Raw genomic sequence first — 22573 nt, 5'->3', positions numbered from 1 at the left:
CTGTGGACGGAAACGACAAGGTCTGAGCCGATGCAGGTACCGATAAACCCCGCTGGGGGATCGGAGCCAACGCAGGAACGTCCCTCTGAGTGCAGCTTACCAGCTCGACTACAAGGATGCGCTCAGAGGGATATCAGGAACTAAGAGCTGGCTTAAGAGAAAAGTTTGGCCAACACAGAGGACTGTAGGGGCCTCTGCACCACCCTATCTACATCCAAATCGGAAAGCCTGGAGGATTTGGAGGAAATGGATGGAGACCTAGACCGCCTATCTGGAGAACTTTGCCTCAAACCTGGCGACCGGCTCAGAATCTCCGGCTCCGAATCTGTTCCAAAAACTGAGCGGACGCAGACTCAGTCGACAGCTACCTCCTGCGGCCCCGATGCCAGTGGAGCCAAGGAAGCAGACTCGACAATGGTAATTTTACAAGGTGGCTCCGAAGCAATAGATGGGGCCGGAGACCTTTTCTTGGATTTAGATGATTTAGACTTCGACTGGGAGCCCAACCTAAATCCTCCTCAAAGGACGGTTTTAGCAGTCCCTTAAGGATCAATTTGTTTTTCCTCTCTTGGAGCACCCGAGGACTAAAGGCGTGGCAGAAATTGCACGACTCCTGAAGGTGGATGGCTCCAAGACAGTAGACACAGACCGAATGCCCATCTGTGATAGACATTTTATAGGCACACTTTGTACACTTTTTAAAGCCCGAGGGCTTATGCTTTTTGTTCCTTAGACATGTCAAGCCAACAATTGTAGCAGCTGCTACTGACAAAAGGCGGGAAACCGATAACAGAAACCGGTGAACAAGTATAACCAACAACCAAGGCACAGGGGAGAACCTCTAAACAAAACTGTTCTCAACTTAAAACTAAGAAACGCACCTAAAGGCAGACAAACCACACAAGGAGGACTAGGTCCTCTAACTTAAACGGGCCTAGCCCGAGGGAAGTAAGGGATACCACACACAAACACTCGCAACCTACAAAAAAGTAACACAGCAACAACACTATGAACAACTCTATTTGTACAAGAACAATTAGCCAAACATTTTCACAAGAAAGTTTTTTTAGCAATACTTGGCCACAGCCAAGTCGAGACCAAGTCCGAGCTCTGCAAGAGGCAAAACAAGATCTGGGGATGTGGCAGTGTATTGTGGGATACCATCTTAGCCCAGCCAATCAAAGATTTTCGAGCTAGTAAACAGGCCGAGTCGGAGCAGACATTCGTCTCCGAACCCACAGGTGAAGAATGTAGGCGAGCTAGGACTACATAATCATTTTCTGTTTAAGCAGTCCCATGATATGCTGCTATTTTAGCATGTGAAATTGAGTTTATGCCCCGACTGCCAAGGTTGCAGAAGTGTAGACCTTCTTACCCCATCTATCCAGCGCCCTGGAATCTCCATCAGAAGGGGTAGGATTTTTAACAGTAGAAGCCTTAATGCCCTTGGGGCCCTGAGAAATGGTTTCAGGATCTGCAACAGGATTTTTGAAAAGGAATTTGTGGGGGTCAGGAACCCTGTGGTATCTGTCCGGCTTACAAGGAGCCGCAGGCAGAAAATCAGGATCCATACTAGACTCTGAAAAAACATCAATGTCTAGAACACGAAGTATACCAAAGGCCTATGCTGAGGAAGAAAATTCTCAAGTCCCTTTTTAGAATCTGAAAAGTCCTGACTTTCAGAGTGAAAATGTTCCCTTAAGGTATGTAAAGTTTCCCCAAAAGAAAAATCCTCAGGGGGAGAAGCAGAAGTAATGGAATCTTCTGCACCAGAGTCTTCATAAGTAGGTAGAGACATAATTCCTCATCACTAGAAGAGTCAGAAGTAATAGAATTCTGTTCAGAAGATTCATAGTCAATATCTTGCCTAGGCCTCTTGGGGGGGGGGGGGTCAGAGTAATTAAATTTTCAGCCATTTTGATAATTTGCTTTTTAGGCACAGGGGCCTGCACATGTGGCCTAGGTGTCAGTTTTTTTAAACACAGGTCGAGATTTGGCCTTAGTTTTGAAGATGGTGTTAGTCTAATATACAAATCAATAGGCCTGAATACACCCTCAGAAGCCGGTGCCTGCACAGCAGCTCCAGACCCATCCAAGCTAGAGACATCCGCGGGCTCCATAACTGAAGCATCTCGTGGCATACTGGACTCAGAATGGGTCTCAGTAGAGGCCTGCAAATCAGACATAGTTGGTATCAGGGGCTGCGAAAGCACCTCACTGAGTACCAGCAAACTGGCGACTGGCTTAGAAGCATCGTCGGCAGTTTTGGACCTCAACGGCCCGTCTTTCTTTGCGTTTTTTAACAGACAACATTTCTGGATAATTAAAGCGCGAGCCAAAATATTTAGAAGCAAAAATGTACAAACGTTTGATAGTGCGTTGATTAAAAGCACAGAACCGACAGCAAGGTACATCATGGTCATGGCCTAGGCAAGGAATACAGTACAAATGGAAATCCTTATGAGGTATTTGCTTTCCACAAGTAATGCAATTATTAACTAACTGACATCGGTAAGGAGCAAGAAAAATAGTTTCCCCAACAGGGTACTTAGCTTTTTAGTTGAAGACTTTGGATCTGAAACTGAAAATTTCAGGAGTCTGTCGACCAGCACTTGCGAACTGCTTTTGCTTCATGTTTTACATCCCTGACATCATGGAAGAAGGGACAACAGACACCAGACTTTGTTAATCAGGCCGACTGAGGGCAACCTGCCAGCAGATTACCCAAATGTAATGACTGCAACAGTGAAACACGAAGAAAATAAAGGGTGATTTTGCTCGCTTGTATGGTATGTAGTTACATTAATGGAACCATTGGGCACAGACTGCTGTAGAGACTCGTGTTTGCAAAAAATCTTACAGTTGCAGCTTATAGACATTTGCCCTACACCTTGTGAAGGGAGTGTGAGAGATGTACAATACCTGTAAGTACTAAAGACTTTGGTACACTGGCTGTACATTGGGCTGAGAGCAGATCCCTTAGGTTATGAATACTACAATACTGAAGAGACTGACATCTACTGCTATGATAAAATCTAACAACTGTACTTTGTGGTGCCATTGGCTAACTTCCCTTATGAATATCTTGGTGTTTCCCTTCAAAAGTGTCCATTGACCTAGTAAGTCTAACCATATGCTTTGGAAGTGAAATCAACATGAGAATGTTGTAATTTACTTGACCAAAGCATTTTCTGATATAGACAAAGAATTGTAATACGAGTAATTTTTCATTGCTTGGTACCTTGCTAACAAATAGGTGGGAGGAAGGGCTCAGTAATAAGTGTTATAGTATTTTACTTATCAACTGTTGTACTTGGACTATTTTTACTGAATGACTATGGCCTTCTCCTAACAGAATACTATGTTACATAACAGCTGCAGAAGGTAATATAATGAATGCCTACTCAACAGGCAATTATCACCTGTGTCTCAGCACGCATAACTTTGCAAGGCAGTAGCACAGTGCAGTTACAATATAGTACTGAGTCATCACTTTTCAGGCAAAACTGTCAGCAGCTGTTACTCACATAAGTAGAAGTCATTATCACACTGATGAATGCACAAGTCAGATATGCTTTTTTCTCCACTTGGGAGTCCATTGCAATCCACCCCCACCCCTCACACCACTTTGTCATTTTGTAAATGACTATCTGTAAAAGGCAAAATCTGGACATGAGAGATGCACAGGGTTGATGGATCTACAGTCTGCCATGACAGCATCAACAAAGATGTTCATGTGTTCAGAAGGGATGGCATTCACCTAACTGAGGGAACTGCATTGTTCTTGACTGACCTCCACAATGGTGTGAGGAGAGCTATGTAGGATTGGTAACATGCAGCTTGTGAGAAGAATGAACAAACCCATGACCAAGTAGGACCAGTACGGTAAGTAAAACTCTTATGAATTGTGTGGTGTAAAATCATATTCTTCTGCATTTGGCAAATAACTGTGGGAATGAGAAAAAAACTGTTTCAGGAAAGTGCTACCACGTACAATCAAATATGTCAGTAACCATTCTGCAATACTTTTGTCGACAGTTTATCAGGCGTGTGTAGAGTTTAGATGACAGGAAGGGCTTAGTAATACAGAATCTGATCCCTTAGGTCCATTGCTGAATGGACACATGTAAAGAAAAGGCATAAGTAAGGAAGACTGCTGACAGTCTCACGACCTCGTTCAGTATCAGCTGAGTGCGCAGCCAGCACAGGTATCCGACAGATCAGATGGCCTTACATGCCACTGAAGTCCCATGCCTGTCCTGGGTTCATTAGTGGAGTGGCAGTCCTTACCTTGCTTTTTCTCTTCACATATACCCATTCAGCAGTATATGTTGACTACACCATGAATGTGTATATTTACAATGATATCTGTCTACATGGTAAAACAGTATGAATGCTGTACACATGTACAGATATCAAAGTTTGTTTCAGACATAGGTTACGGAAATTATGATTTTTTTTCTTATTTTGGTAAATAACTTTGCAAGGGAGCATCTGAACCTGCTAAGTAACTCATTTTGAAGACCGTATTCATAGTTCCAACATGGTAAAAGAACTGTGCCTGTATGTTGTACACATGTGCAGATATCAGTGTCAGACTTGGGTTATGGAAATTTATTTTTTTTTTTTATATTTTGGTAAATAACTTTGCAAGAGAGCATGTCAGTGCGGCAAGTAATACCTCATTTTGAAGACTGTTACTCCTTACAACACGGTAAAAACTGTCTGTGCACTGTACACATGTACAGATATCAGTTTTAGTCTTGTAGGATTATGAAAATTAGAAGTGGTGCCTACCATAGCATTCCATGGTAGTCTTCTCTCGCCTTCTTTCTTGCTGGATGGGTTCGGAGCCGATCTTCGGCTCCGACTCAGCACTTGCTAAGCTCGAGAGTCACTTTTACCAGCTCGAGGCAGCCCCATATCCCATGATGCAAGGCGGTAATTACCCAGATCTCATTTGGTATCTAGAGGAAAAACTGCCTATAAAACTTTCCACCAAGGAAAGAGGAACAACTAACCTAAAAAGGCTGTAAAAGGGAAACCAGGTGATTAAGGTCAAAAACTAACTGGTATCCAAGGAAGAAGAATCTTCCAGAGAAGTAGGGAGATCAAGGTCTGTCCAGGCTAGGGGGACAGGAGGGAGGGATGCAAGAAAGAAGGTGAGAGAAGACAACTAACATGTAACGTTATGGTAGGTAAATAACTTCTAAATGTTAAGTTGTCAATCTCGCCTTCATTCTTGTTGAATGGGACCGCGTCCCTAGCACCTCTATGCTGGGTGGCTCAATGGAACAAACTCTTGAGAACTGTGGAACCAAAGCTTGCCCTGTCCCTGGAGGCCAAATCCAATTTGTAATGAGAAACGAAGGTATGAGGAGTGGCCCAAGTGGCCGCTGCACAAATAGTATCTAAAGGTAGCCTAGTCTGAAAAGCTGTAGAAGTGGCTAGACCTCTTGTGGAATGTGCTTTAGGTTTTGAGCTCAGTTTGCCCCTAAGCTGATAAATGTCAGAAATGGTGGAAGATAGCCATCTGGATAAGGATAAGGTCACTTTAGAAACAGGGAGACCTTTTTTATTTTCAGCATAAATGGAAGAGCTGATCAGATTTCCTAAATTGCTTCATTCTGTCCAAGTAATATCCGAGTTGGCGGTGAACATCTAGGTAATGTAATTTTTGTTCCGCCCTGTTAGAATAATTTGGAAAAAATACCGGAAGATCAATGGATTGGTTTAAATTTGTCTTGGAAGCAACCTTGGGCAAAAAGGATGGATTGGTTCTCAAGGACACTCTGGTCCTTGTGGAAGACCAAATAAGGGGGACGAACAGAGAGGGCATGAAGTTCCGACACTCTTCTAGCAGAGGTAATGGTGACAAGAAAAAGTGTCTTCCAAGAAAAACTTTAATGAACATGAAGCAGCCGGCTCGAAAGGGGGTAGTATCAAGGATGTCAGCACTAAATTTAGGTCCCACTGTGGTGGAGGATCCCTAACAGGGGGCTTAAGAAGGAACACTCCTTTAAGAAAGGCTTTACAAAGTTTGTGGGACATAATGTTGTGGTCTGCAAACCTGATGTGAAAGTTCGAGATTGCTGCTAACTGAACTTTGACTGTGGAAGACGAAGAACCTGAGTGAAAAATTTCTGCTAGAAAATCAAAGACTGACTGAACAGGGGCAGTAAAGGGATCTATGTTCTTAGCTTTCGCCCAAAGGGAGAAACGTTTCCACTTGCTAGAGTAAATCCTCCTGGTAGAGGACTTAAGAGAAGCTACTATGACGTCTCTAACGGGGTAAGAGATCACAGGAAGCCTGGCTAAGGAAGGAAGTGGAGCAACCAAGCTGTGAGGTTGAGGGAAGGAACGGACTGGTGCAGTTGACCCGACTGGTGGGTCAGATCTAGAGCTGGGTCCAGATGCCAAGGCTGCACCAAGAGATGGCGATGAATGAACGGGAACCAAATTTGTCGAGGCCAGTAAGGGGCAATGAGAATCATTTTGGCTCTCAAAACGGTAGCCTTCTGGAGTACCTGTGGTATCAATGGAAAGGGAGGAAAAGCATAAAGAAGTCCCCGGGGCCAATCTTGGGTAAGAGGGTCTCTGGGGGGATGGCCCGGAAGTGGGAAGAGAGAAGTCTGGGCATTTGCTGGTTTGAGGAGTAGCAAAAAGATCGCAACATGGGCGGCCCCACTTCTGAAAAATCTCCTCCGATATGGATTGCTTGAGAGACCACTCGTGAGGCATGAGTATAGCTCTGCTTCGCGAGGCATGAGTATAGCTCTGCTCAATCTGTCCGCTATTATGTTGGTTTTCCCAGGGATATGCGTTGCTACCAGAAACCGATGAGGAGATCGCCCATTGCCAAAGTCTGAGAGTCTCTCGACACAAGGGGTATGACTTGGTTCCGCCCTGCTTGTTGATGTACCACACCACGGACATGTCCGTGTGAACTGCAATAGTTCCCAAGGGAAGAAAGTCGTTGAGGGCTTGCAACGTTAAAAGCACTGCTCTCATCTCTAGGACATTTATGTGCAAGTGGTATTTGAATGGTTGCCACATGCCCTGAACCATCCTGCCCTGATAATGCCCCCCCACCCGATCAGGGAGGCATCCAAAGTGACCGTGGCTACTGGGGCCGGGGGAACAAATGGTCTGCCCTGATGGACTACAGAGGAAATCCACCAGGATAGATGGTTCTTGCAGGTCTGTGTCACTAGGATCTTGTGATGCATGGGAAGCTGCTGGAAGGACCATTGTGTGAACATCCATTCTAGGAGACGCATGTAGAAACGGGCCAGAGGAGGAAGTGTGATGGCAGCCGCCATGAGGCCCAACACTTTCAGGACCAACCTGGCTCGTACCCTTTTGCTGGCAAGGATGATCCGAACTTGGTTTTGGATATCTAGGATTCTCGGACTTGTTAGGTTTGCTGACATCCGAGTGGTGTCTAGATTTGCGCCTATAAAGGTAATAGATTGGCAGGGCGATAAGGAGGACTTTTCGAAGTTTACCGAAATTCCCAACTGACTGCAGAGACGTAGGGTGTAATCTCTGGCTTGGAGAAGTTGATGCCTGGTGGTGGCTGAGAGGAGCCAGTCGTCGAGATACAGAAACACCTGGAATCCTTGACGTCTCATCAGGTGAGCCGTGACCACTGCCATGCATTCGGTGAACACTCTGGGGGCTGTAGTGAGACCAAAGGGCAGGGCTCTGAATTGAAAATGACTGGTCCCCAGCCGAAAGCGGAGAAACCTTCTGGAGTGTCTGTGGATTTTTATGTGACAGTACGCATCCTGAAGGTCTATGGAGCACATCCAGTTGTCTTTGCCCAGAAAAGGCAAAATCGATTGAAGTGTGACCATCCGAAATCTCGTCTTTTTGACAGACTTGTTGAGCCTGCCGAGGTCTAATATTGGTCTCCAGTCTCCCGTCTTTTTGGGAACCAAAAAGAACCTTGAGTAGATTCCGGACTCTAAACAGTCTGTTGGAACTGGCTGGATGGCCCTTTTTTCTAGAAGCTTTCAAACCTCTAATATTGCAATTTCCCTTAGACCGGGTGGAACGTCTGGAAGGGAACTTTTGAGGGAAGGGGCTTTCCTTGAAAGGAATCTTGTAACCCTCGGATACAATCGACTGTACCCATCTGTCTTGAGAAAGGGAAAACCAGGCTTCTGGGTACAGTGACAATCTCCCCCCGACTGCCTCCAAGGGTGGACAGTCGGGCAACACCTCAGGGATGTTGGAAGGGCTTGTCAGAGAGGGGCTCTACTGCCCTGGTTCTGCGGACCCCCTCTGCCCCTAGCGGGGCGTCTATTGTTATTACCCCCTCTACCTCTGGGGGTAAACTGACCATGTGCATCCGGCGTAACTCCTTTGAGATTTTCGGAACCACATCTCCCCCCCCCTTCTGACCTTTGGGATAAGGCCTAGAAGGGGTGGAGAAACGGACTCCTACGGCAGAGTCTTGCCGTCTTGCTCACACCTGGTCATGTCCTTGTGTGGTCTGACATTGGCTGGTACACTCTTTCCATGGAAGGAATAACAGAATCTGATGCAATGTCCAATCCATTTTGAAATAGTCTGTTTGGAAATTGCTTTTCCTTGTACTCCAGGGGCGTAAGCTACAAAAAGCTGATCAGACTTGGTTCTGTCCAGGTAGTAGTGAAGTTGTCTGTGAATGTCCAAGGTATGCAACAGTCTTTCCCCTTTGTTCTCAGGATTGGGAAAGAAAGTAGGCAGGTGAATTGATTGATTTAAAGAAACCCTTGATACCACTTTTGGCAGAAAGGTAGGGTTGGTTCGTAAGGAGACCCTGTCTCTGTGAAAGGTTATGAACGGTGGTATTGCCATTAGGGCCTGTAATTCCGAAACCCTTCTTGCTGAGGTAATTGCCAACAGGAAAGCTGTCTTCCATGAGAGAAATTGTAAGTCCACAGAAGCTGCTGGCTCAAAGGGAGGTAGAGTCAGTTTTTCTAGGACAAAGTTGAGGTCCCAAGCTGGTACTGGAGCCTTTTTTGGTGGCTTTATATTCTTGATTCCCCTAAGGAATTGCCTTAACAAAGGATGTGATAACACAGGTGGATCAGAGTTGTATCTAGCTGAAATAGCTGAAGCATGTATTTTTATGGAAGAATATGAGAGTCCATTCTGTAGCATATCTGCCAAATATTCCAGAATGAGCGGGATTGTTCAATAATGATGCATCATGACCCTTGCTGGTATTCCAAATGCTGAATCTCTTCCATTTCGCTGAGTAAACCTTTCTGGTGTATGGTCTTCGGGCTTCTGTTAGTATCCGCTGAACTTCCTTGGAGAGTGATAGATTGAGGTTATTCACGGGATCTCCCAAGCTGTTAGCTGCAGCGTCTGAATGTTGGGATGTACTGTCTTGAAGTTGTGTTGAGTCAAAAGTTGGGGCCATTGGGGAAGGGTCCAGTTTTTGTTGTGACCTATGCTCCGTAGTAGTGGGTACCAGTGTTGTCTTGGCCAGTCTGGAGCTATTAGGATCCCCTTGGGCTTCTCTGCCTTGATCTTTAGTAATACTGTGGTCATCAGTGGCAGAGGTGGGAATGCATAGATTTTTATGAAGTTCCAGTTGAATGAGAGAGCATCTATTTTCCATGCTTGTGGATGATATGTCCTTGAACAGAACTTTTGTAGATGATTGAGGTGGGAGGCAAATAGGTCTACTTCTGGCCTGCCCCATGTCGAGGTGAGTCGTAGGAAGATTTCTGGATGTAACCTCCACTCGTGGGGGTCTAGGAAATTCCTGCTTAGGCTGTCCGCCAGCACATTGTCTTTGCCTGGAACAAACTGGGATTGCAACTGTATGTTTAGGCTCAGTGATTTTTCCCACATTCATTGTCAGTCTGCAAAGGGGGTAAGAACGGGTGACCCCCCGCTTGTTTATGTACCACATCACAGTGGTGTTGTCTGTCCGTATTAGCAGGTGGCCTTGTTGAAGTTGTTGTCGAAAGGCCTCGATGGCATGCATTACTGCCAGCATTTCTTTTTGGTTGATATGCAGATGTGTTTACTTTGGAGACCAATGTCCTTGAATACATCTGCCCTCCAGGTGTGCCCCCCATCCAAGGTCTGAGGCGTCTGTGGTCATGGTCTGTGTTATGAGGTTTTTTGAACGACATACCTGTGTTTGCCTGGCTTACCGAGGCCCACCATAGAAATTCGTTTTGTAGGCATGGAATGAGCGGTATGGTTGTCTCTAGGTTGTTGCTGTGTTGAGACCATAAGCTTTTTAGGTACCATTGAAACTTTCTCATGTGTAGTCTTGCTAATGGAACCAAGAGAATGCAGGATGCCATGTAATCCAGGGCCTGTAGGAATCTCCTTGCAGTCATCTGGGTGAGCTTTGCCAAACCTTTGAAATAATGAATTAACTTCTTTTGCTTGTCTTCTGTCAGGCAAGCCATTTGAGAGGCTGTCTAGTTTGGCTCCCAAGAAGGTTATTTGCTGGGATGGCTGAAGTCTTGACTTTTGGAAGTTGACTGTGTATCCCAGAGCCTGTAGCAACTGTATGACATAATTCAAGTTTTTTGTCAAAATCAGTTTGTCGTCCACTTGTAGGAGGCAGTCGTCCAGGTACGGGTATATCTGGATCCCCCGGAGCCTGCAATGAGCAATTACTGAAGCCAGGCATTTCGTGAATACTCTGGGCTCAGTAGAGAAGCCAAATGGCAATGCTGAGAATTGATAATGCTCTGGCCCTGCAAGAAATCGGAGGTATCTTCTGCAGATTTGTCTGATAGGGACATGCAGGTATGCCTCCTTGAGGTCCAGAGTAATCAGCCAAGACCCCTTGCCCAGCATGGGAAGGAGTTGCTGTAAGAGTCAGCATTTTGAACTTTGGTACTATGAGAAAAGTGTTTAATGCGGACAAATCCAGTATTGGTCTCCATTGAGCTTCTTTTCTTGGAACAAGGAACAGTCTTGAATAAAACCCCTGGCCTTGTTCTTGTTGTGGAACTTTTTCTATTGCTTTGATCCGAGCAAGCAGAGAAATTTGCTTGATAGCCTCTGCCCTCTGGTTTTGTGGTAGGTTTGGCATGCCTTGTTTTCTTCGCAAGGTATGAAAGTGGAACCTGTAACCCTGGTCTATAATGTCCAAAATCCATTTGTCCTTTGTCAATCTGTGCCAATTGTCTGAAAACAGAGATAATTTTCCGCCCAAATGAGCTTCTGTTTGCTCCTTGGTCAGCGGAAGTAGAGGAAAGTCATTGAGATTGTCCCTATGGGGCAGGAGAGACCCCTGTGTCACTTCTTTGGTTTGCTGGTTGCCATTGTCGTCCCCTGTAGGAACCTCTGTATTGTCCTCTTCCTCGGCCACGCCTGTTTTTGCCCCTTTGAAATCTTTCAGGATTAGGAAAGGACCAGTTTTTAGAAGGCCGATTCCTGCTGAATCTGGGTGGCTGAACCTGGAGGAAATCTTTGACTGTCTGAACTGACTTGGCTTTTTCCTCAATGGACTTAACACATCTTTAGCATTAGCACCAAAAAGCTTGTTCTTTTCCAAGGGTGCATCAAGAAGTTTTGCCTTAACGTGATCTGGTAGAGGTTGTTCTTTTAACCATGCATGTCTACGAATGACCGCCCCTGTCATAGCTGCCCTACATGAAGCTTCTAATGCATCATATCCACACTGAAGAAAGTGATTGCTAACTTGCTGAGAATTATGTACGGCCTCCTGCAAAGACTTCCTATCTAAAGGTTCAGGAGAGGCCAATGTTTTCTGTAAATCATCTAACAGGTAATCCTGATATTGAAACATGTGAAAGACAATTGAGTGCTCTCATAGATAAAGTAGTGGAGGTGTAAACCTTCTTCCCCCATCTCTCTAATGACCTAGCTTCCCTGTTGGAAGGCAAAGGATTTTTGGAGGTGGTAGCTGAAACCCCTTTCGGTCCCTGTGAAATTGTTACTAAAAAACAGCATGGGCGCTAAAGAAATGAGAATGTGTTTCTGGGACCCTATAGTATCTGTCAGGCTTGGCAGGAGCAGGAGGAAGAGTATCAGGGGTAACACTGGAATCAGAGTATAGATCATCCAAAACATCAAGCACAGGAGGTATAGCTAAGGGCCTGTGTTGGGGCTTTGTAAGGAAGGTTCAAAAGCGCTTTCTGGAATCAGAATATTCCTGGCCTTGCCACTTAAAATGCTCCCTCATGGAATGTAGAACTTCCCCAAAAGAAATATCCTCAGGAGGGGAGGCCGAGGGGATGGAGTCCTCTGCATCTGAGTCCTCATAGGTCTGGAAGGGCTCTTCCTGGCTATAGGAGTGAACAGAGTCCTCAGAATCTTCATCTGAAGTGAGAGGGTCAGAGGGTTCAACCCTCGGCCTCTTAGGAGGAGGCTGGGATCCTCTCAGGATGGGCCTGGGAACCTCTGATCAAGGAAATTAAATCTGCGGCCATAGTCATGATTTGTGTTTCAGGAGTAGGCTGAGGTAAGGCTTTAGCAGTAAGGTGCTTGGTCTTGCTGGCTGCCTTAGCACGTGTGTAGGCCTTGATAGACATGGACATGGGAGGCTTAGCAGCTCCACGTGCAGGAGTGACCTTATCTACAGCAATGGTCTCTGGCATTTCCTCGGTTTCAGTATCCGGAGGAAAATCAATAACTGGTGTTGGTGTGGTCTCCGGAATCGGAGGTATCGGTAATGCGGTGTCTTTGGTTCGGAGCGGTGGAATAACCGCCTCAGAGGGAACCGGGGCACTCTCGGTTGGTTTTGGCGTGGTGTCGGTGGAAGACGCGGGCCGAGGATGTCGGTCCCGGTCTTTTCGTTTCTTAGGAGTCTGCGATGTTGGTAGTTCCGATGGCATTGTATAATTGAATTTTTCGCCAAAAAAGTCACCAGCGAACTCCGCCCAGCGCCTGAGTGCGCTTATTGAAGCGAGCACAGGCGACAGGTCGAGATGTCGTGGTCTGGGCCAAGGCAAGGAAGGCAGTAAGAGTGGAAATCCTTATGAGGTATTAGTTTACCACAAGACAAACAATTATTTACTTTTTCAGTAATTTCTGACATCGGCTGAGGCAAGAAAAGGTCCCCAACGGGGTACTTAGCTTTTTTGATGACTTCGGATTCGAAGAATACAGGAGCTGACTGACCGGCACTTGCGATCTGCTTCGGGCACCGCGCGGCAAGAAAGACTGAAGATGGCGTCGGCTGATGCTTATATACTCCAGCCGCTCTGACGGAGAGAAATGCGACATCAGCCGTCGGACCCAGACTTTGGAATCCGGCCGACCGAGGGCTGCCTGAGGCAGGACAACCCATATGTTATGACTGCAGTTGCATTCTTGAAGGACATCTGCTTTTCAGCGGGGGCCGTAATAAATTTTGAATGTCTCCTGGGGACTGGTTCCACCAAATCAGGAGATGCCCACGCCTTTCGAGCTATGACCTCCATGAGAGGGTCGAAAGGCGGACACACCCAGGAGGTGGAGGGTCGAGATCCAAAAGCCTCCAGGTATACTGATTCATACTCGGAGGGGTTAATGGAGGGCCAGTTCCCCCTCTGAGGAGCTCAAGGATGTCTGAAAAAGTACAGTTTTGTACCTACCATAAATGTAGATGTCCGAACTGGATAGCATCTGCAGTCATAACAACTGGGTTGTCCTGTCGTCAGGCAGCCCTTCGGTCGGCCGGATTCCAAAGTCCGGGTCCAGCTTCGGCTGATGTCGCACTTCACCCGTCATCTCTGCTGGTCTTCGGGTATAAAGGCATCAGCAGACGCCATTTTCTTCAGTGTTTCTTGCCCCAGATGCCAGGTGCCCTCTTGGAAGGCTATATTTTGGGTAAAAAATGCCAATGTTTCCCAAAGGATAGAAGGCAAACAAAAAATAAGCATGTATGTACATATATACAAACAAATACACCATAAGAGACTCCCCCCCACCAGCTAGCTATTAGGAGGGTAAATACCCTAGGAGTACCACAGAGGGGAAGGAGGGAGGGTAATCCTGACTGCAGATGCTATCCAGTTCGGACATCTACATTTATGGTAGGTACAAAACTGTACTATGTCCTTCATGGATGCATCTGCAGTCATAACAACTGGGTAGAATACCATAGCCAACTAGGGGAGGAGGAAGAATAGATTATGGTGTGGTTAAGATCCCTTGCAATACAGCAGTGGCAAACCCTGCTCGGGATCTGGAATACAGAGGTAAATTATAATGCTTGGCAAATGTATGCACGGAGGTCCACGTAGCAGCCTCAATAATGTCTTTGGTTGCCACTCCTCGTAAGAAGGCTGTGGTAGTGGCTGTTGCTCTTGTAGAATGAGGTCGTATGTTCTGTGGAATTGATTTTCCATGGAAGGAGTAACAGAATCGTATGCAATTTCCTATCCATTTGGAGATTGTCTGTTTGGAAATTGCTTTTCCTTCCCTTCCTGTTGCATAGGCTACAAAAAGCTGGTCAGTTTTTCTGTTACTTTTTGTTCTGTCCAGGTAGTAGCGTAGCTGTCTGTGTACATCCAAGGTATGCAGCATTCTTTCCCCTCTGTTTTGTGGGTTGGGGAAGAAGGTAGGTAGGTGGATTGCCTGGTTTAAGGATACTCTGGATACCACCTTAGGCATAAATGTAGGATTAGTCCTCATGGACACACTGTCTTGGTGGAAGATTAGGAAGGGTTGTACTGCCATTAGGGCCTGAAGTTCAGAAACCCTCCTTGCTGAGGTTATTGCCAGTAGGAAAGCAGTTTTCCATGAAAGATGCTGTAGGTCTGCTGTTGCTGCTGGTTCAAAAGGTGCGAGAGTAAACTTTTCTAGCACAAAGTTCAAATCCCAAGCTGGCAGTGGTGGTTTCCTAGGAGGTTTTACATTCTTTATCCCTCTGAGGAACTGCCTGAGTAGAGGATGCGAGAAGACAGGTGGATCAAAACTGTATTCTGCTGAAATAGCTGATGCATGTATCTTGATGGAGGAATAGGACAGGCCTGTATGTAGAAGCTCTGCCAAGTACTCCAGAATGTTAGCCATATCTATATTCGACACATCCTTCCCTCTTTTTAGCACTCCAAATGACAAACCTTTTCCATTTCCCTGCATAGTTCCTTCTTGTTGAAGGTCTGCGGGCTTCAAGGATAATGTCTTTAACCCTTTGGGAAAGATCTGGAATAGTTGCTGCTATGTGATGTGCCATGCAGTCAGTTGCAACGTTTTTAGGTTTGGATGCATGATGCTGTAGTTCTGAGTTAACATCAAAGGCATCAGGGGTATTGACCACAGTCTGTCCCGAGACATGCTCCTCAGCAATGGGTACCAGTGTTGTCTTGGCCAGTTTGGAGCTATCAGGATTATCCTTGGACGTTCCTCCTTGATTTTTAGTAATACCTTGTGTATCAAGGGAAGAGGTGGGAATGCATATGCTGTCAGGCCTTTCCAGCTGAAGGAGAGCGAATCCACTTTCGATGCAAGTGGATGGAATGTCCTTGTGCAGAATTTTTTGAGCTGGTGGTTGAGAGGGGAAGCGAATAGATCCATCTGTGGCATTCCCCATTTCTTTGTGATGGTCTTGAAGATGTCCGGGTGTAGCATCCATTCGTGAGCATCCGAGGTGGTTCTGCTTAACATGTCTGCTAGAGTGTTGTCCTTTCCCGGTACAAACATTGCCTGTAACTGGATGTTGTAGCTGAGTGCCAGGTTCCAAAGGTCCAAAGTCATTCTGCATAGGGGGTATGAATGAGTGCCTCCTTGTTTGTTGATGTACCACATGACTGTGGTGTTGTCTGTCCTTATCAAATGGCCTTCTTTGAGAAATGGTCTGAATTTTTGGATTGCCAGTTTTACTGCCAGCATTTCTTTTAGGTTGATGTGCAGGTGAAGCTGGTCCTGTCCACAATCCTTGCGCATTTGTCCAGCATGTGAGCCCCCCATCCTAGGTCTGAGGCGTCTGTTGTGATGGTTTGGCTTGCTTGATATTTGTGAAAGGGTAAGCCTGGGTTTGACTGGCATGCTTGAGCCCACCATAGGAACTCCTGTTTTAGGCATGGAATTAGTGGAATTTCTGCTTCTAGGCTGTGCCTGCGTTGGGACCATAAATTCTTTAGGTACCACTGTAGTTTTCTCATATGCAGTCTGGCATGTGGAACCAAGATTATGCATGATGCCATGAAGCCCAAGGCCTGCAGAACTTTTCTTGCTGTTAGCTTGCTGTGGTTTGTTAGTGCCAAGAAGTAAAGAGGAGATCTTTTGTTTTCTGCAGTTAGGAATGCCATTTGTTTTACTGTGTCCAATTCAGCCCAAGAATGTCCTTGTTTGGGATGGAATCAGCCTTGACTTTTGCAAATTGACTGTGTATCCCAGTGCTTGTAGCAAGTAAATGACCCTTTGTAAATCTGTTGTCAGCTTGCTTTTGTTGTCCCCTTGTAGCAGGCAGTCGTCCAGGTATGGATAAATTTGGATTCCCTGTAGTCTGCAGTGGCGATTACTGATGCCAGGCATTTTGTGAATACTCTGGGCAGTAGATAAGCCAAAGGGCAATGCTGAGAATTGATAGTGCTCTGATCCTGCAAGAAATCTGAGCTATCTTCTGCAAATTGGTCGAATGGGGACGTGCAGGTATGCCTCCTTGAGATCTAGAGTTACCAGCCAACACTCCTTGCCCAGCATGGGAAGAAGTTGCTGTAGGGTCAGCATTTTGAATTTTGGGACAATGATGTATGTGTTTAAGGTGGACAGATCGAGAATAGGTCTCCAACTCTTTTCCTTTCTTGGAACTAGGAATAGTCTGGAGTAGAATCCTTTGCCTTGTTCTGTTATTGGTACTCTTTCCACAGCTCTCATCTTTGTTAATTGCATTATCTGCTGTAGAGCTTCTGTTTTTTGATTTGGAGGTAGGTTTGGCATTCCTCTTTTGACTGGTAGAGTGTGGAAGTGGAACCGGTAACCTTGGTCTATGGTTTGCAAAATCCACTTGTCTTTTGTGATGTAGTGCCAGTTCTTTGAAAATAAGGTTAATTTTCCGCCTAAGGGTGCTGCTATTTGTTCCCTGGTAGGCGGAGTTAGAATCAAGTCACTGAGATTGCCCTGTTGTAGTGGCAGTGGCTGTGCCTGTGGCTCTGTTATTACCTTGCCACTGTAGTCCTCTGTAGGCACCCCCTCTGGATTGATTTCTGCCTCTGGAACGTCTATTCCTGCCCCTTTGGGATCTTGTGGAGTCAGGAAAGGACCAATTTTTGGCAGGCCAGTTCCTGCTAAACCTTGGGGGTTGAACCTGCAAGAAATCTTTAACCGTTTGTACAGATTTTGCCTTTTCTTCCATTTTCTTCATTACCTGCTGGGCAGGTGTACCAAACAAACTGGTCTTATCCATAGGAGCATCTAATAACTTAGCTTTAACATGATCCCGTAAAACTTGTTCCTTCAGCCATGCATGTCTTCTTATCACTGTGCCAGTCATGGCTGATCTAAATGAAGCCTCCAGTGCATCATAGCCACATTTTAAGGAATGGTTACTAACCTGTTGTATGTTATTTACCATTTCTAATAGGTTTTTCTTATCTATAGAGTCATCAGAGGATAGCTTTTTAGTTAACTGATCAAGCATAAACTCTTGGTATTGTATCATGTGAAACTGACAGTTTAAAGCTCTAGCTGAGAGAGTAGCAGAGGTGTAAACCTTTTTGCCCCATCTGTCTAGAGACCTGGCTTCCCTTTCAGAAGGAATAGGGTTTTTTGTTGTGGTCGAGGCTACTGCCTTAGGGCCCTGGGATATAGTTTCGGGGTCTGCAAGTGGGGCCTTGTAAAGGTGATGAGTGTCTGGCACCCTGTAAAATCTATCTGGTTTGGCAGGTGCTGGAGGTAAAGAATCTGGTGTAGTGCAAACATCATTAAATGCATCGTCCACAACAGAGAGGACAGGAGGTATAGCTAAGGGCCTGTGTTGTGGTAGGTGCAGAAAAGTCCTAAGTCTTTTTCTGGAGTCTGAAAAATCCTGTTCCTGCCATTGGAAATGTTCTCTCATGGCATGTAAGGTTTCCCCAAAGGAGAATTCTTCTGGTGGAGAAGCAGCTGGAATGGATTCTTCAGCATCAGAGTCCTCAAAATTGGAGAAAGGAGCCTCTGGCTGGTCTGTAATATCGGAGTCTTCCGCAGAATCAGAGGACACCGGCTCAGGGGCTCTGCTCTAGGTCTCTTTTCTGGGGCTGAGAGGCCCGGCCTGGGTGAGATTGAGATCCCTAATTAAGGATATTAAATCTTCTGCCAGAGTAAGCATTTGTGAACTAGAAGTGGGCCTGGTTGAGGGGGGTTTAACAGGCACTGACTTAGTAGATTTGGCAGCTTTAGCCCTGGCAAAGGCCTTAATAGACATGGCTGCAGGAGGCCTAGCAGCACCACGTGCTGGGGTAGAGACATCCAGAGGGATGGTGTCTGACAAGTCACTAGTAACCACTGTAGTAGGTAAAATTTCTGAGGCAGATTCAAGAATAGTAACCGGAGCCTCAGTAGTAGTCATTGATTCGGCTGTACTCTGATCAGTTTTCTCGGTTTCGGCCGAAACAGAGACACTCATGTTTGCTTAACCATGGTTTCGGCGAAACCGCGGACATGAGTGTCGGTCTTTTTCTTTGCGTCTAACAATTTGGGTAGGCGGAGGATCCGGCGGCATAATCGCAAAATCAGAGCGAAAAACTGTTCAGCAAACTCCGACCGGCGTCTAAGCGTTGTCGGTTGAAAAGCACAGGCCGAACAGGCTGCTACGTCGTGGTCTGGGCCTAAACAAGGCAAACAGTAAGAGTGGAAATCTTTATGAGGTATTTGTTTCCCACAAGTTAAACAGTTATTGACTTTTTCTGACATCGGCTGAGGCAAGAAGGAGTCCCCAACGGGGTACTTAGCTTTTAGAAGTCTTCTAAGGAGTATTCGGTAGTAGTAATCTCTGGATCTGACCGACCGGCACCTGCGAACAGCTTCTGCTTCGGGCGCCACGCGGCAAGAAAGACTGAAGAAAATGGCGTCGGCTGATGCCTTTATACCCGAAGACCAGCAGAGATGACGTCGGGTGAAGTGCGACATCAGCCGAAGCCGGACCCGGACTTTGGAATCGGGCCGACCGAAGGGCTGCCTGACGACAGGACAACCCAGTTGTTATGACTGCAGATGCATCCATGAAGGACATGGAGACATCCTCAGAGGGGGATCTTGGGGACCCTACAGACTCATCCAAATCGGTATCCGATGTTGTAGACTCAGGGGAGTCTAAGTGCTTCCTCTTACAGGTCCTCTTACACAGGGGTTCACCTGACGGATCAGGAGAAACCTCGGAAGAGGAAGTTCTTCCCAATGGGGAGACCTGAGGTGATGGATCTCTGGGTCCGGGAGCAGGAGAGCGGGAAGAGGTCTCTACAGGCACCGTAGAGGGAGGAGCTAAAGGAACAGACTGCTGACTGAGCTCAGGGGCTAGCACACTCCACATCACCTCAAAGGCTCCCCTCCCAGGGAGGGCCGAGAGATCCCGCTCCGAAGAGACAGGGATCCCTGGTCCCACCAAAAGGGAAGGCTCCAAAGCAGATGTCGGGGCAGAGCTCACCAAGGCCGAAGCTCCGAGAGGGAGAACGGTCAGACAAGGGTCCGATGCCACTCGCCCCCTCGGAGTCGGACAAGGGTCCGATGCCACTCGCCCCCCTTGGAACCGACCAAGGAAGCACGACGCCCGGATCCCTCCAAGGAAGGTCTCAAGGAGGAGATAGGAGTCGAGGACGACGGAGCCGAAAGTTGTGGTATCGGCTCCGAAGCTGCAACAGTCACGGTACCAATAATCTCCGGCTCCGAACTCTGTAGGAGAGTCGAGGGAGGAATTTCAGGAGGGTGTAGAATAGCGGTCGTCTGTTGAGACGGGCTATGGAGCATTTTGGCTAGTGACTGTGATTTTAATAACCTACTCACCACAATCTCTAAATCATGGTCTGATAGCCTGGAAGACCTCGATGATCGGCTCCGATGGCTCCGCTCTGAAAGCAGGGGGGAGACTGGAGCCGAGTGTATGGATTCCAAAGAAGGAGATCTAAACCTCTTTTTGGACGGAGCCATCGGAGCCGAAGAAACCTCGGCTCCAGGCGGAGCCGATGACTTGTCGGTTCCAAGTGGAGACAAAGGTATCTCTGCTCCAGCCGGAGCAGAGACATGCTTCGACGTTAGGGTGTTGGCTCCAGCCGGAGCCGACACGTGCCGAAGCCAGGGTATCTGAGCCGAACGACGCCGATAATGCAGCTTCCACTAAGGAAGGATCGGCTCCAGACGTAGCTGATGTCGATGGCGGAGTCGGAACCAAGACCACAGACTTGGACACCGAAGCCTGGGTCTTGGGAGGTTTAGAGAGCTTCCCGGAGCCGACTTTGGCCGGGGAGCTCTCAGGCTTAAGGAGACCCCCGAGGATCAATTTATTCCTACGTTCCTGCAGGACTCTCTGGCTAAAGGAATGGCAGATAGCACAGGAGTCCTGCAGGTGTAGGGGTCCCAGGCAGTAAACACAAGAAGTGTGACCGTCTGTCAGACATCTTCTTGACAGCACGAGTCACACTTCTTGAAACCTGAGACCCTAGTATCTTTGGACATGCCCGAGTCCTAAATACACACACACACCCTCAGACAGAAAGACACTAATAACAAGTTAGAAGTGTAAGACATAGCTGTAATACACAACACAACACCCACACCTAAGGAAATCCTGACAGGAAACTGTAAGGGAGGGAAAGGCCTCAGGCCTAAAACACTAAAACTTAAGAATAAGGGTCGAGGAGAAAGGGTATGGAGCTAAGTGAATAAGTATACTCTAAAAAGACTATAAAGAATACATTTTAGGGAATTGAGTCTAAATTTCCTCACAAACAACAATATCAAATCACTTACCAGGCGCTGGTAAAAAAGATGACCTCATTAGTGAAGCGGCAAACGAGATCTGGGTAATTACCGCTTTGCATCATGGGATATGGGGCTGCCTCGAGCTGGTAAAAGTGACTCTCAAGCTTAGCAAGTGCCGAGTCGGAGCCGAAGATCTGCTCCGAACCCATCCAGCAAGAATGAAGGCGAGATTGACAACTTAACATTTATACTTTTCCAATACTTATTATGCCCATATCTTTGCAAGGGAGCATGGTGATGACAAATGATGCATTTTGAAGCCTACATTGAGATGCACAACTTCTACATGGATATGTAGCCTCTGTCTGCTACAGGTGATGAGATAGTGCTTTATCAATTAGAAATATTGTATCATATTTCTGTGAATATCTCCATAAAGGAGCATCACACAGTAATGGTTAAGGTATCATTTTAAAGCTGGCATTCACACAAATAAAATACAAATTGTATGGGTATGCATGGTACATTGAACAAAATACTGTGCTTTGCTTTTCCGAAAAGGTAAAAATATGCACAATATCAGCATTCCTTGCCAAGTATTTAATGACTTATTAGCACCAACATTTACACTGTTGGAAATGTCCGTGTCTGCTGAACAACTTTCGCATTTACATTTTTAGTCTAAGCTCTTAGTTAAATTATGAACATTTGTTTTCTGTATGGTATTAAAAATGAATTTTCTGAAAATGAGCTCAGGCTGCACTGTTGTTCCTATGGTGGAATTAAGCAGGCAGCTTTTTCTGAGCTTCTCCAGAGTGAACGAGTTAAACAGTACACAAATAAAACTGTGGTGAAACAAACTTTCACATACCTGACCATCCACCAGTGCAGTAAGAGGAAGGTAATCAAAAAGGTCCGTAAAATATTTCCAAACATTTGCATTGCCATATTTCCTTAGACACTCATCATAAAAGCCATACACTTGTGTGATCTGTCTGCTCTCATGGTTTCCTCGAAGAATTGTAATACGTTCACGATAACGAACCTGAAAAGAAAATGAAAAATGAACACCTCTACAACCAGTCTCCCTCCTTTTCTGTCCATCGCCTCAATACACCTATTTTCTAGTATCAACACCACTCACTCCTTAATATGCTCCAAATAGCAGCACTGATCCATTAGGACCCATTTTCAGGTTCAGCTCAGGAGCATATAGCTTCAGCAGACGAAAAACTTGACATTTCACAATCGTAAGACAGCTAAAACTGATCAATACAATACATAATGAACAGTTTAAAGCAGAGTTACAAATATGTGGTTAATATGAACATGATTGTCGTCCAAATTTTGCAGGCACACCTTGAGACAAACTATGTTTACACCATTTATAGTGGTTTAAGAGGGGGAGAGAACATGGGAAAAGGCAAGATGGAATGTACAGGTAGTTGGGTGAAGCAGAGAGGACAACGGGTGGAGTGATATTTGTATTGGCACCAAGATTTTAGTGTTCACTTATGTAAAAGCAAAGGTGATTGTGAAGAAGTCAAGCAGCACTACAACTAAGTGACTACATTAATTGTGTAGCCTTTGCATTGGGCTTGTTTGGAGAGATGCTTTTTGTGATGAGATGTAGGAAAGGACTGTATGAATTTGAAAAGTTTAGGAAGGGATTCCCAGATCCTTGTTGATTAGGGGTATAGAAGGGCAAGCATAAAGAAACAGACCTGTTCAATTCAGGAGGAAAACGATCTTTCCC

The 22573-nt window shown here is 46.1% G+C and overlaps 1 protein-coding gene across 2 annotated transcripts in view; it reads right to left on the bottom strand.

Moving 5' to 3' along the window:
* Positions 1-22573, bottom strand: part of PPP2CA (protein phosphatase 2 catalytic subunit alpha) — a 741847-nt gene that overhangs the window by 398746 nt on the left and 320528 nt on the right. For both annotated transcript variants that reach the window (XM_044069242.1, XM_044069243.1), the window contains exon 3: positions 21689-21862. In XM_044069242.1, the coding sequence (XP_043925177.1) occupies positions 21689-21862 (174 nt within the window). The remainder of the gene's footprint in view (positions 1-21688; positions 21863-22573) is intronic.

Source organism: Protopterus annectens, chromosome 4.part0 (assembly GCF_019279795.1).
Source record: "Protopterus annectens isolate FY-2018-M chromosome 4.part0, PAN1.0, whole genome shotgun sequence".
In the NCBI taxonomy this organism is placed as follows: Eukaryota; Metazoa; Chordata; order Ceratodontiformes; family Protopteridae; genus Protopterus; species Protopterus annectens.
The sequence above is the reverse complement of the archived record's forward strand: the minus strand, read 5'-3'. Positions and strand labels throughout refer to the sequence as shown.